General features: G+C 38.9%; 1 protein-coding gene across 4 annotated transcripts in view; it reads left to right on the forward strand.

The window, feature by feature from the left end:
- VPS50 (VPS50, EARP/GARPII complex subunit) overlaps positions 1-7,300 on the forward strand; it is an 85,615-nt gene extending 78,315 nt beyond the window's left edge. For all 4 annotated transcript variants that reach the window (XM_027684723.1, XM_027684725.1, XM_027684722.1 and 1 more), the window contains 3 exons: positions 1,885-2,006; positions 4,907-5,096; positions 6,552-7,300. In XM_027684723.1, the coding sequence (XP_027540524.1) occupies positions 1,885-2,006; positions 4,907-5,096; positions 6,552-6,671 (432 nt within the window). In that variant the 3' untranslated portion in view covers positions 6,672-7,300. The remainder of the gene's footprint in view (positions 1-1,884; positions 2,007-4,906; positions 5,097-6,551) is intronic.
- The last annotated feature ends 6,874 nt before the right edge of the window (positions 7,301-14,174 follow it).

Here is a 14,174-nt window from a genome sequence, read left to right on the forward strand (position 1 = left end):
GAAGAGGAAGGTAAGGGAAGTTATTCATCCAACTTATCAATTGCATTCAGTAGAAGTGGTTATACAATTGCTACGTCTTATGGCATACAGAACCAGTTCTTGGGACAATCCCTTTCTCATCCTTTTATATATGCCTAAATAATGTTTCTAAAGGTCTTTGGGGGAAGATCTGGCAGTAGTAGAATTATACTAATTCTTACAGAGAAACTGAAAGTTTTGTAGTTTTATTTTAAAGATGTGTGAAGTATGTATCCCAGAAAAAGCTACACATCTGTGTTGAATAACAGTTTTGATAACACCTTTGTACTTTGTAGCTCTTCTTTGCTTGAAAAAAAATCAGGGCAAAGAAGGAAGAATTTGACAGAGGATATATTATTGCACTGAATTTGACAGAGTCTTTGTGATTACCCTTGTTTATGCTGCCATAGCTTTTTGATATCAGTTTGTACTTAAAATAGTTAATTGCTGGAGTAAAACCTTTTCCTTTTGTGAATGTGCAACTGCTGATGAATTTGCTTCAGAACAATCAGGTCTAATACCATCTAAAACTAATTCTGGTCTGTACATTATATGGCTAGTACTAATTACTATGAAAGCTTTTAGGTTACTGCTAAACAATTAGTGATTTGCTGTGTACACTAGGACTCCAGGAATGTCAGATATAGGTAGTGTCTAAAGTAATAATCAACTACTTTCAGCCATGTGCACACATACGCAAAATTCTATATTCAGTCAGAGTATGTATGGAAGCAGATAAAATGGGGAAAGATGATTGTTCAAGAAATTGATTATTGTGGAGCGTTAGGCATCTTCAGAAGTGGGAGTTGTATGCCAATTAAAGCATGACATTGTGGTACCCTACTTCTTCTTGCCAAATTCATCTTTCAGAAAATTTGTGTTAAACACCAATTAGTTACTGAAATTCCTTTCTGATTTTCTTCACTTACTGAATTTTTGATGGGGAAGGGTATAAGAAGAAATTAGCAGCCTTGGAATGAAAACTTTGTTGGACAAATATGGTCTTAATAGGCTGCACTGCAAACTGCTTTTGCTGGTTATACAGAAGAGTTCATTACCAGTCTGCTTTATATTTAAGTAATTTGATACATTTTTTAAACAATAGAAGCGTGAGTCACCGACAGCAAACTTCTGTTTCACTTTATTTAAGTCACAAAATCATTGTAGTAGTAATTACATTCAGTTATGACTAGTTTCTCACTCCTAGTATCAGCTCAAATCCATCCAGGCCATTGATGTTTCATGTGGAAACAGGTGCCTTCCCTTAACCTGAATTGTTATCTGGTGCTGCAGTGTGCTCCTAAACTGTTAGGTTTGGCCTCTTTCAATGGATGCTCTCAGCTGCTTTTAAAGCACTGAGGAACTATCTAATCTGAAAGGTTGAAGAATGAAAAATGGTTACAATATTTCTGAGCTTCTCTTTGAAAGCTGATGGGGTGGGTATTTAGAGGGATAAAGAGATCATCACTGGATTTTCTTCAGTGGCTGTATATTGACTTAAAGAAGTTAAATATGAGTTTAGGGAGTGAGACAATGAAAATGGCATTTGAAGGATAAGCTACTTGGTTCATTTTCAAAGGTATCATTTTCACAGAGAACTACAGCCCTGGGGAGCAGAGCAGCATTTCCTTTTGAAAAAAAAATCACTGAGGTGATGTTGTGAATTATATACTAGAAAGTGGTATGTTTTCTACTTTAGACATTAATCTTGTCTGTACAGTCTGTGTCTATTAAGCTTCTCTGCTTTGCTCTTATTTTTCAGTATTCTCTTTCATGTGCATCTCTAATTCTTTGTTGTTGTTGTATGATGTAGAAAGTATGATCCATTTTTTGCTAAAAGAATAAACATCTTTTATGTTTTACCAGGAATTTGAAGAATTTAATAGAAGGTTGAATGAGGTGTCTAAGAGAGTCCGTATTCCCCTGCCAGTCTCCAACATCCTTTGGGAACACTGCATACGCTTGGCCAATAGAACTCTAGTGGAAGGGTGAGTAGTTCATGAAAGTCTTGCTTTTGGGTAAGTATATCTGTAATGATAACATTTATTTTATGGAAGTTCTAATTTTGTAGTGCCCATGTGCTTTTGGGAAGCCTAAAAAATAGTGCTTAACATACTCCTTAGCAACTGTTTCACAGACCATGGCCCTAAGCTTAAAGGGATGATCTTGTTCCTAGATACCTCTGAAGAATGACATCGAATGTTTCACTGAAGCATTTGAAAACATAGTGCCCTTTCAAAGCTATTTCTGTATGAAAATTATCATTTCCCAGCAGGGCAAAGAAGAAAGTTAAAAGGGTAATTGTCAGCATCTCAGTGGTGATACAATTTATCTTAGCCAGGAAGAAAGATAGAGTTGTCAACCATAGCCATCATCTTAGAGTAGCCTTGGAACAGGATTTTTCCAAATGCATCAGGAATAGAAAGGTGTCTTAGTTGGCTTGGTCAATAGAGGCTCAAGCATCTTAGTCAGGAACTGTAACAGCTTGCTCATCCCTCTCTTTTTTAATCAGTGTCCCAGTCTTTTCAGATTCAGTATTGTAGCCTAAGCATTGTAGACCTTTCATCCACTGCATTTATTTTTGTGAGTTTGTCCCCTTGTTACGTATGTCTGGGCTCTCATCACAACTTCTTCTGCATCATAGAATCTGTCCTTCTTTCCATATTTCTTTCCTGGTTATCTTTACCCTGTGCACTTCCTACTACCTATTATTTCTTTACATCCCACTCTCCTGCTGTCTGCTCTAGAATAGGACCTCAACAAAACATCCTTCTTCTCCAAGTGTTAGCTGCCTTTTGAGGATTGTCAGCTTTCACTGTTTCCATCAAACCATCACTTTTTAACTCATGCCCATTTCTTTTCATGCCGTCATCCTTTTGCAGTCTCTCGAGAGATCAATTTCATGTTCAGGGCAACTAAATCCAGCCATGACCTCCCTCTGGCTTCTCAATTCCTTCATATGACATATGACCTATATAACTATCTTTCCTTTTTGAAATTTTATTTTCCACTTATCATGCCTCAAATCAAAATAAGTGAAATAAAGACATCTCTCTTCTCCTCACCCTGCCCACCTTACCTTTCAAGTCAATAGCAGTCAGTCACTATCAACCTCCTTTACCTCAGCCTTTGTGTTTGTTTTGAACTTGTTTTCTTTTCTTACATCACAATCTCACTCATCTTTTGTGACTTCGGTGTTCATGAACCACTTCATTCTTAGCTCTGAACATCACCACTCTTATGTCTTGCTCCATGCTGCAGTTTTGGTTCACGCTTATGACTTACCATGAAACTTTCACTTTAACCTAAGGATTTCACTGACTGGTCAGGGTGGATTGGGAATACCTTGCTGATATAATTTGTCCTGTGCCCTTTCTAAAAGTGTAAAGAGGACTCATTATCATCTCCTCTCAAATATTTGCCTGTAATTTCTCATTCTTGCCCAGTTCTTCTTTTCTTATATATCTTGTAGTTTCTATTCCCACTGGGGAAAGGGAAGGAAGGTATTCTGAACAGCTGACTCCTGAATACCTTGGTAACTTCTTTCATCTCTGTATTCCATGAATGTAGGGAATTCAAAGCCATGAAGGAGGTGGTTTTCCTTCAGTCAGCCAGTCAACTGAAATTGCTCTCATTAGGCTCTTTGCTGAGTGAAGAATCATCTCCACTACAGTCGGTGATATCTTTCTTTGAATTTTGACCTTCCCTATCTCCACTTTCCCTGCTGTCTCTTGTTTTCCAACTGGCTTCTTGAGCCTATTGAGAATCATCTTCTAGTCTTTTATGAAGATTAGAAGTCCTCCAGAGGACTTTTGTATTGGTCTCCTCTCTTTTTGCATCTGTTATTTTTGCATTCTGCAAATTCTTTCTGCATACCAACTGTAAGTGTGAAATTTCTTCTTACTCTTAACTGATTTTGCTGCGTATCTGTTTTGTAGCTGCATGTTTCTGCTGCATCCATTGCTTCAGACATAATAATCTAGGGACTATACAATGATAAGGGTTGACTTCATCAATCAGTGGAAAACTGAGCTTGTTCTACATTCGGTAGAGGAGTAGAGTGGGGCAGGATTATAAATTGTGGCAGCAGCCTATGGGTGAGCTGGATTAAGTCTCTCAAGAGACTGTGTCCCAGGCCAAAGCCTTTTTATTCCCTGTACACTGCTGAAATTGGCATTGTTAAGGGCATTGCAGTGTCATTTCCTTTGATCTTGACAAATGCAATTCCTTACCATTTTAAAAACCGCAGAGATCCTTTTCCTCATTTGTTGCCTATCACCCCACTGTAATCCTTGCTAGTATTACCTGCCTTAAGCTCATCTACTGTTTCCTCTAGCCTGTCACCAGTTTTCTGTCAATCATTAACACACTAAGTTCTCAGAGGGATTAGGCAGTGCTGCCACCCTTTATCCTCTGGCTGTTGTGGCTGGTTTTGAGCAAACAGCTTTGTGCCTTTCTTTGATGTTCCCACTCAGTTCAACAGTCCTGGTGACCACTCCTAAAGAAGTCATAGTACCTTTCAGACTTCAGTGGTCATAATCATGTGAAACCACTGTCCAGTGTGCTGATGAGCATTGGTTTAATTTCCTCTAACCCACTTACAGTAAGTTGTTCAATGTAGGATTTTTATTGGCTTTGGGAGGGGCATGTATTTTTTTTAAGTATCACTGGGTAAGGTGGGCTTCTGTTTTATGACTGGGGCTAAAACATATCATACTAATGCAAATAAAGCTCTACAGGAGACATCCTAGAAGTTCTTGTCTGCTTTTAATTTAAAACCATAATTATGTTCCTCTGCAAGGTTTGAAGGGTTAGGTTAAACAACTTTGAGAAGAAAATTAATTTTTATTTCCTTGTAAGTTTTGCTTTCCACTGTTTCTCTTTTTAGTTATGCCAATGTAAAGAAGTGCAGCAATGAAGGACGTGCCTTGATGCAACTGGACTTTCAACAGTTCCTAATGAAACTAGAAAAGTTAACAGACATTAGGCCTATTCCAGATAAAGAATTTGTGGAGACCTACATTAAAGCATACTATCTAACAGAAAATGACATGGAACGCTGGATAAAAGAACACAGGGTAAGAGTTAAATTTGCATTCTTTTATTGTCTATCAAGAAAATTCACCATGATGATAAAATCATGCTAACAACTATAAATAATGTGTTAAAAATTAATATATACATATATGTGTGTATATTAATTTATTATGATAAAATCTGTATAGGAAGAAGTATAAATATAATTGCATGTGTGCATGTATGTGTTCATTATCACATGAAGTCAGTATGTGTTTGTATTGGTTTAATGTCTGATGACTAGGAAGGATGACTAAACCAGTCACAACTACCTACTGTATCCAAAAATGTAGAAAACTAGAGCAAAGTGAAATTGAAAACATTTGTGTGCTGTTCAGAATATGCCAAAGTGCCCAACTCCATCATCAAGAAGTATGGTTTGAAATTGCACCATAAAGTTTTGCATTGCCTTTAGGAGTAGTTTGCTTAAACTATATTGTAAGGCACAAGGAATAAGAATCATTGATTTTTCTTTCCTTATTTAATAGTGCTTAATCAGGATTAACATTGCTCTCTGAGATGTCTTCATTTGTGTTTTGAGAACATTTAGCATTAACAATTATGTTAATGCTAAATTAACAATTATAACAATTATAACAGGACTGTGTAAGTAGTGGTCACATGCTATTGGAGGTGCCCATTGTTGAAGTGAAAAGTCTTTTAAAGTGGAGCACTTGAAATTTGTTTTTTGGGATTACTTTAAATCCCACTAGAAATGGATGAAAGAAATTTGTCTTTAATATAATTTTCCTTGTTTCACCTGGAGTCAAGAGAGAGATTGTGAGCTGTTGTTTGATGACCTGTGTGGAAAAATTCTTGTTTAAACCCATTAGTGGAAGCTGTGTTTTGGGTAGTGTTAGATATAAAGGTAATCCTGGCAAATATGGTGTTTTCACAGATGTTGAGAATTCTTGTCTTAACATTTTTGTCATTTTTCCCTCCTTTACCATGTACTGAAATTAACATTGTTTGAAGACTCTGTAGACAGAAGCATTTAGAAGCTAATTGGAAATGAAAAGACAAAATAAAAAAGATCAACTTTTGTCAGAGTTTGTCTGTGTTAAAAGCTTAAACATTTGCACACATATATTTCCCACCATACCTCCCAGTTTCTGTGTTAAAAGCTTAACCGTTTGCACACATATTTCCCACCATACCTCCCAAAGAATGGAAAAAATATTAAAAATTGATTTATATACATATTCACAGCTACTTTCTGTGAACTGCGTCCAACACTTCTAAAGTCTTAAGCATTTTCCATTATAATCTGCCATTTAGTGAAATACATTTTTGTCCTCTGCCTCAACTCTGAAAACTATCTTAACTACCGCTTTAAATCTGCCTTGTGTACTGACTGCTTCTATGTGGAAAGTCCACACTGAGTATGTCTGCATTTTATTAATTTTCTATCTTTGGTGTTTTATTCTGGCGTAACATGATCTGTTTTTGTTTGCCAGGAGTATTCCACTAAGCAGTTGACCAATCTGGTGAATGTTTGTCTGGGCTCCCACATCAACAAAAAGGCAAGACAGAAGCTGTTAGCTGCCATTGATGACATAGACAGGCCTAAAAGATAACTGGAGAAAGCTGCTTTCCTTGTGACTTGTACCTTCTTCTGTTCATGTGAAGCATGCAAACAAATCTCCCATGAACTAATGACAACATGAAATGTTGTGCATGACCTTTCTTACCAACATGGGAGGCACTCTGAAGTGACATAGTGTTCTAAAATATGACTTTTCTAATCTGTAGAATTCTTTTCTGTTGTATTTCTTTCTATTTTTTTTTTGTTACTTTCCCTTAGAAAGGGCCACTGTTTGTGTATCATTGGTGAGCTGTATATTTTGCAAAACTTATACTGTAAGTAAAATCAAAATCAGAGAGAAACACACTGGCTTAATATATCATTGATGCTCTTTTTAAATAAAAGGGCTACTTGAAAATATGATTTCTTTCCTCCCTGCTTTCACCCTCAGAAATTGTGCTATATTATAGACCAGTGTAAAATGAAAGGAAATGTACAATATTCGATCGATGTATCCTGCATGTGGATTAAGAGTGCAGATCAGCTAAATAACTCTCATGTTAAAGCCCCTCATCTTTATATGTATTTAAAAATGTCTGTTTATTTCAGAATTAATTTAGTCATATCAAAATTATTGACTTCATATTAATAGAAGGTAATAAATACTGTACACTAATATGATTTCTTTGTGAGAGTTTGTTTTTCCAATTCAACAACTCAAAATGTCAGCAATAATGCCAGGGAATTGAAATAATGTTCTTCTGGCTGAAGTTTTGGATTGATACTAAGATCTTCCTGTTTCCTGCTCTGCTGTAGACATCCTGAGTGATCCTGAGCAATGCAAAATGGCTTGGCTGCATATTTGTCTTAGAAATCAATTTGTCAGAGCTTCACTGACTAGACTGAAGTTTTCAGGTTCGCCCTTGGTTTTCAGTATGTAAAGTTTTAGAAATTTTATTTTTTATTACATAATAAACTTTTTGCAGTGCTCTCAGACCTTTTAAAAGGAAACACTGAGCTAATAGGTAAAATAATTCACATGGATGCAATCCACTAATGTATACAACATGCTAAATTCTCAGTTTGTGATTCATACTTGCTATTGTAATTTTAATTCAGACACGGGAGAATCAGGACATACAAATGACAGCAGTAACCTAGTGACAGAAAATTACCCCTTGGATCATCAATCGCTCTTCTCTGTGGCTTAATTTCCTCTTCAGAAGTGTACTGAGCATCATTGTTTGAGTTCAAAGAAAGCCTTTATACAGTTTTAGAGGAATGATAGAATTTACATTTTAAATATTGACTGTGTGGTATTCAGCTTCCTTGTTTGTCTCTGTATTTTAAAGGAAATAAGATTTAAAACAAAATTTAACACTATTCTTTATTGACCATGCTGTCATGTCTAGTTCCATTTAAAACTTGCTAAGTGGTTTGTCACCATATAGGTTGAAGCTGAATCACTTTTACCCTCATTAAAAAGGTGGTTCAAGTGAAAGTGTGGACTTTTGCGTCAGCGTATCTGCCCTGAAGTCAGATCCTGAGTGAGAGCTCTCAGAAGAAATAGAAATGTGTCGGAGACGATTAGTGTAAAATATGTTTCAATTTTCTTCTCTTGGATGAAATAAGAAATTCAAATATCTTTACCAGAGCTTTGGTGAGCTGAACACATGGTTAATTTCTCCTGAACTGTTTAGGTCACTGTAATTTGATTGTGTACCAAAAGATAGGAGTATAAGCATTGACTGGAATGTAGAGTCAAGGTGAGCAATTGCATGAACCATAGTCAGCAGTGATTTTTTGTAGTGTATGTATAGTTTGACTTGTTATTTTTAAGTAAGCCCCCAAATAACAGAGTGTGTGAGATGCAGTGTTAAACCTATGCAACAACTGTTTGATCTTCATTCATATATGCCTCAGAAATTATATTTTCCACAGAAGCCTTCTCTTGCTCCCCATGATTGATGCTAAGGGCAGAGCCACGTAGCTTAGTGGCCTACATACACTCAGATTTAACTGTCACATTGCCCTTTATGGAGTCAGGAGTTGGACTCTGTGATCCTTGTGGGTCCATTCCAGCTCAGGATATTCTATATTCCATGATCCTGGGTGACTAATGAAGCCAAGTTTTCACTGCTGAATTGTTAACTTACTAAGGGTCTGTTTCATAGTTTCCATCCTCTGATGTGAGAATTTTTTACAAACCATTGATTTTTGAGCATCTTTGTGCATCTTCATTCTCCTGGGCGATAAGAAGCCTCTTATACAGCTTTTTGTGCAATAGAGAATATTGCTTAAATATTGTTTATGTTTTAGAGGAGAGTTTTGGACTACTATAGTAATAGAAGAGAATTTCCTTCAGTCTCCAAGTAGAATGACCAGCAGTGCAGAGGTGGACAGTGCATCTATCTGTCCTCCTTTAACCTAATGAAGACTTTAAATCCTGATCCTCAGACACTAAGGGCTGTGATGTTTGTCAAACTCAGCAGGAGCATAGATGAGCAGTTTTCAAGTTTCTGATTAGGCAAAACCTGTCCCTGCACTGATCAGTGCCCAACTGGGTTTTCAGCAGTCAGCTTCTCTCAGTTACATCTCATGGTGATGCTGTTCTGCAAAGAAGCAGCTACTGGGACAAAAATAGGGGGAAGCCAACTGATTGTTTGCTGTGGCCCTGGTGTAAGATTGAAGTCCTTGCTTTGGTGTAGGTTTAATTATTCAAAGCAGAATGGCATTGCTGGGAAAGACTGCCTTGGAACAGCAGTGCTTCAGCTGATGGGAAGTGCACAGAGCATCAGATACCTGATCTGGGTATGAACATGAATGCTCCATGTTTTCAGAAGAGTAGCTACATTTTCAGGTAATTGACAGTTCTGGATTCTGTTGTTCCCACATGGGTAAGAGTCTTCCCATGTCTAAAATAAAAACTTGGCTTGCTTCTGAGAAAAACTAGGCCCTGGCCGGATCTGCTTAGCGAGCCCTGGATGTAGGGTATAGATTATAGCTTGTTGTTAACTGAAAGAACAGCCTCCCTTCTTTTGTCCCCACACCTTTAGGGGAAAAAAGGGATGAGTGATCAATGGCTGCCCCAAAGCTTCTGTGAAAGGTTTGTATTCCCTTTTAGTTTTTGCAGATGTGAGTGACAAAGGTGTATCTTTGTGATAGATACCCAGTGAAAAGCTGCGAATGTGGGTTGTGCTCTTGACTTGTTACTGTGCCACAGAATACACAAAAAGATCTCTCTTCTTACTATGGAAGTGATATATTGGAGTCTTTCCTGTTTAAGACCTGCTATACTGTAAATGACCCAAATGTGGCAATTGTCAGATGCCTGATGCAGTTATTAGCACAGTACTAAGCATCTGTGAGTTTTTAGGACCGTTTATTTCTGCAAGTGTAGGAAGATGTCATTGATGTAAATGTGTTTGACCAGGGACTGATTCCTGGCCCTGAGCTGCCAGCTCAGCTGTCTCCTCCAGCACAGTTAGAATATTTAGGCAGACAAATGTTCCAACCATCAGAGTGTTCATGAATGGTTTATATTGTGCTGCATTTCAACTAGAGAAAATTTTTGCCATAAATAGTAGTATATCACAGCTGTTAGCCCTTCCTTCCCCCCTCGCACACGCAGCCCAGTGTTGTGCTGGTGTCTCTGCTGTTTGACAAGGTGCTTCTTCTCAGACCTTTATGCTGAAGTCTGTTTATTTTTAGTAAGATGTTTACCTCTGCCTTCTATTGCTCAAAATCCCTGTGGGAAGATGCAGGGCTCTGGGTGATGCACATGTGTTTTTGCCTGTGTGCAGTAAGATAGCTCTTGGTGTTTGTGGCTGCCCTGGCCGGGAGGATGGATGCCCCCATGGGTGGCACCTTAGGTAACATGTAGAGTTGCTGCATACCACAGCAGCCAGGTCACAGAGCTGTCCTGAACTTTGATTCAGGTTCTGCTCTGTCTTGGTGCCTGGTGTAGGGAAGTTTGTTTTATTTTCCTGTACTTTACTCACCCAAGAGTAAAAGAAATTACGTTGTCTCTCATGTTTTATGAAGCACTGTCAGGCCGTGGTATCATAGATGTGAACTGTATTTTTAGTGACCATTGGTGACTTAACCCCAGGGAAGGTGAAACATGAACTCTTCGTGAAGATGGCACATAAGGAAACTTCCTTTCCTGTGTCTCAGGCTTTTTAGATGCTGCTTCCCTTGTATTAGGACAGAAGCCAGTAATCTCATACAAGTTCTTCTGATGCTGTGCTCCAGACCACACCAGACTGTGGCAGGGAACCCTCCTATGGACCAGAAAACATGGACTGAGCTATGGATAGGACTCTCCTATGCATTACAATGGTCTGCTACTACCAGACAGATTAGGTAGGGAAGACTGTCAACAAAATTAAAAGGAGATTTATCTCTTTTTTTTAAATGAAAACATGAAAGGATACTAAAAATACATGCACCCTCATGGCTGTCCTACTGTGCACCACCAGTAAAAACTCATGCCCTCTGTGTGACTCCTGGGAGTAGTTAGCTACTATGGAGCTAAGTACCCTGAAGATACTGCATGGATGCAGACTGAGAGGTGCCTTACTGGGAGGGAAACTTCCAAAGAGGCATAAGCTATAAGAAGATGAGACATTTGCAAATAGGATCTCATATTTATTGTGATGTTCAATGTGTTTCTAGCTAAAGGAAAATGTATTTAATGAGCTTATCAAGGAGTTTTTCATTTAGGGGTCAAGCCTTTATCTTTCCCTTCTACATAAGTGATTTTCATTGCATGAGTTCTCCTCCTCTCCCATTTGTGCGTACCTAGAGCCCATGCTTTCCTCACTACATATCCAGACACCTGGACTTATGCAAGGATCCTTTCAGAGAGTGCTGATTTGCGAGAAGTCTACCTGTAGGAGCCCACAGCAGCACTGCTGGCAAAGCAGTTGCTGGAAGAGGGGCCAAGGCTGCCACAAAGGCAGCAGGCTCCATGTGGGACATCTTAGGCCAGTTATAGGTCTCTGCTGGCTTTACAAACCAAATATTTGCTGTTCACCAGCAGAACTTCTTACCCTATGGAAAGAAGCAGGGAAGGCTCTGGGGATCACCTTTTTCTTTTCCTTGAAGCACAAGTTATTTTTCTTAAGGTACACAAAATTCTTGAGCATTTATTTTCTTTACAAATAAAGTGGGTTTTTTGTGAAGCCCAAATCTGAGACTGTTACAAATGAAAAAATTAGGTAAAGAGATCTGGGAATGTTTTTTTCAATGCCTATCCATGCTTTTTAAGATCTATGTTTTCAATAATGGGAAATAAGGGGATGATATCTTCAGACGCTTTTTTTTTGGAGGCATTAAATTGATTAGCTTTAGTTGCCTGAGTGTGCAGACTCTAAGCTGGTAGGCTCTGTTTAAGATTCTGTATGATTAGTTCCCATGAACTTGTGTGCTCTTATCTCATGTCTTTATGTTGAGACTCATTTCTGTATTAAATTTCAGTTTTCTGCATTTGAAAGGAGTGAACTGTATGAATTATTAAAACACATTTATTAATGTCTAATGAATGGTTAAAACTGGGAATTGGACTGACTTATGTGCAGGAAATTTTGAAGCCTGCACTTTGTAGGTATGAGAAAAAAAAACTTGAATTTGATTAATAATTTTCTGGAGGTCAGTTTGTGCCTGGATCACAACCTGAAAAATAGAAGTACAGTATTCTCTGGGGCATTGTCTGGTACTTCATGATGAACCTTTCTACTTTCGTTATTTCATGAGGTCAGTGAAGGATTTTCAGGCTGAACTCTTCTACTCTCTGTTCCCACATTTTTTTCCTGAAAACAGTATAGTGTTCATATTTTGTCTTTTATTAACTTTAATTTTTTAGTAAAAGAAAATTACAAAAAATGCAGAAGGCTGGGCTTCTTTAAATATTTTATTAATATATTCACCTTGCTTTACTTTTACAGGATGGAGGACTATGTAAAAAAATTTTTGGCTTTTTTTTTCTTTTGCATTCTACTGTACACTGCAAAACCAAAAAGAACATACTAATGGTCAGTGGCAGCTTGGGGGAGAGCCTTTTTCATTGGCATTACTTCCAACTTATATGAGTCTTGCAACAGCACTCAGGAGCTCCATTCATAGACCCCATGATCACTCTGCTGAGGTTTCAGTCAAAAATATGAAATTAATGGTTTCTGTTGGCTCAGAATTGAATTTAACATAAGTAGCAGGCCATATTTGGACAGTCTCTGCTGGCTTGTATATATAACTTCAGCACAGAATCCCCCTCATCCTCCCTCCTATCCCCCTCCCATAGGGGTGCTGAGTCATCCAGTGGAGCCGCCTGTCTCCCCAGAGACCAATTCAAGCCTGTGCTGGCCTGCTGCCAGCACCTTCTGTCAACACAGCCAGGTTTAGCACTGGTGTCAGTGAGGGTGGAGACATCAACCCTTGGAGTCGAAAGCAGAATCCAGCCCTGCGATTGTTGAGGTGTTGAACTGTGCCTCAGTGGGACCTTTGTGACCTTCTGCACTGTGCCAACTGTCCTGGCTGTGTTGCTCTTCCAAGGAGAGGGCTGGAAGTGGTGGGGCAGCTGGCCAGAGGAAGGTTGTGGGCACTGGGCAAAAAAAGCAGGCTGGCTGACAAGGACCTGGGGGCTGGTGACCAGAGGAGACCTGGCTGCCAAGAGAAAGTCATCTGGTTTGTTTTACTGCCTTCCCCACACTGTTGAAGCAGGGGAGCAGCCTGAGGGACCACCTCTCACAGAATCACGAGCTCTCAGCCACAGTGCCCAGGGAGGACCTCTCTCCTAAGGAAATACCAGCCAGTCTGTGCTGCCTGCCCTTTGTATTAGTGGAGTTTCAATTAGGCCATCACTCTGAAGCACCAGCCTCTCTTTAGTAGTGACAGATGAGGTGCAAGTATAATCAAAGGAAGAAATTAATCCAATTTCATGCATCTAATCTTAGTTTTAAAAGAATGCTCCAGGGAGGCAGTGGGGACTTGCCTTTCAGCATGTGCTGCAGCTTGGCTCTGGCTATAGAAGCATTTCCATGCCAGTCCCGGAGCAAGGCTGACTGAGGGTATTGGCAGGGTCTATGACATAGAATTACCAGGCAACAGGCCACACAGGGTCACCACCTTGCAGGGACAGTATTTCCAATATGTTCCTGGGCCAGAAAGGGGAACAAGTGGTAAAAGTCCCACTACAAAATGGATGAATTTTTATATTGGTTTTGTGGTGATGAGATTCAGGACTAACGCAGTGAGAGACCAGAGAAATGGAAAATACTCTGCTCCTGTGTTTGACAGGATCTCCCATGACCTACTGCAATATATGGACAGGAGGACAACTGAGCAAAGTGGCCTCTCTGTCACCTGCCATGGAGAGGGAACAATAACCCTTCTAGTTCCTTCCCTGTGATCTGTTAAGTCAGCCTAATATCTCGTTTTACATATTCATCTCAAATCATTATTTTGTATTCAAATGTATCCAAATAAATGCTGAACAGTTTCTTCTAGAAGGTGCAGAAAACATTGTGTTTATATAAGCAGTCAGTCTTCACTGTGC

The sequence above is a fragment of the Neopelma chrysocephalum genome, unplaced genomic scaffold (genome assembly GCF_003984885.1).
Source record: "Neopelma chrysocephalum unplaced genomic scaffold, ASM398488v2 Primary Assembly neopelma1_67, whole genome shotgun sequence".
In the NCBI taxonomy this organism is placed as follows: domain Eukaryota; kingdom Metazoa; phylum Chordata; class Aves; order Passeriformes; family Pipridae; genus Neopelma; species Neopelma chrysocephalum.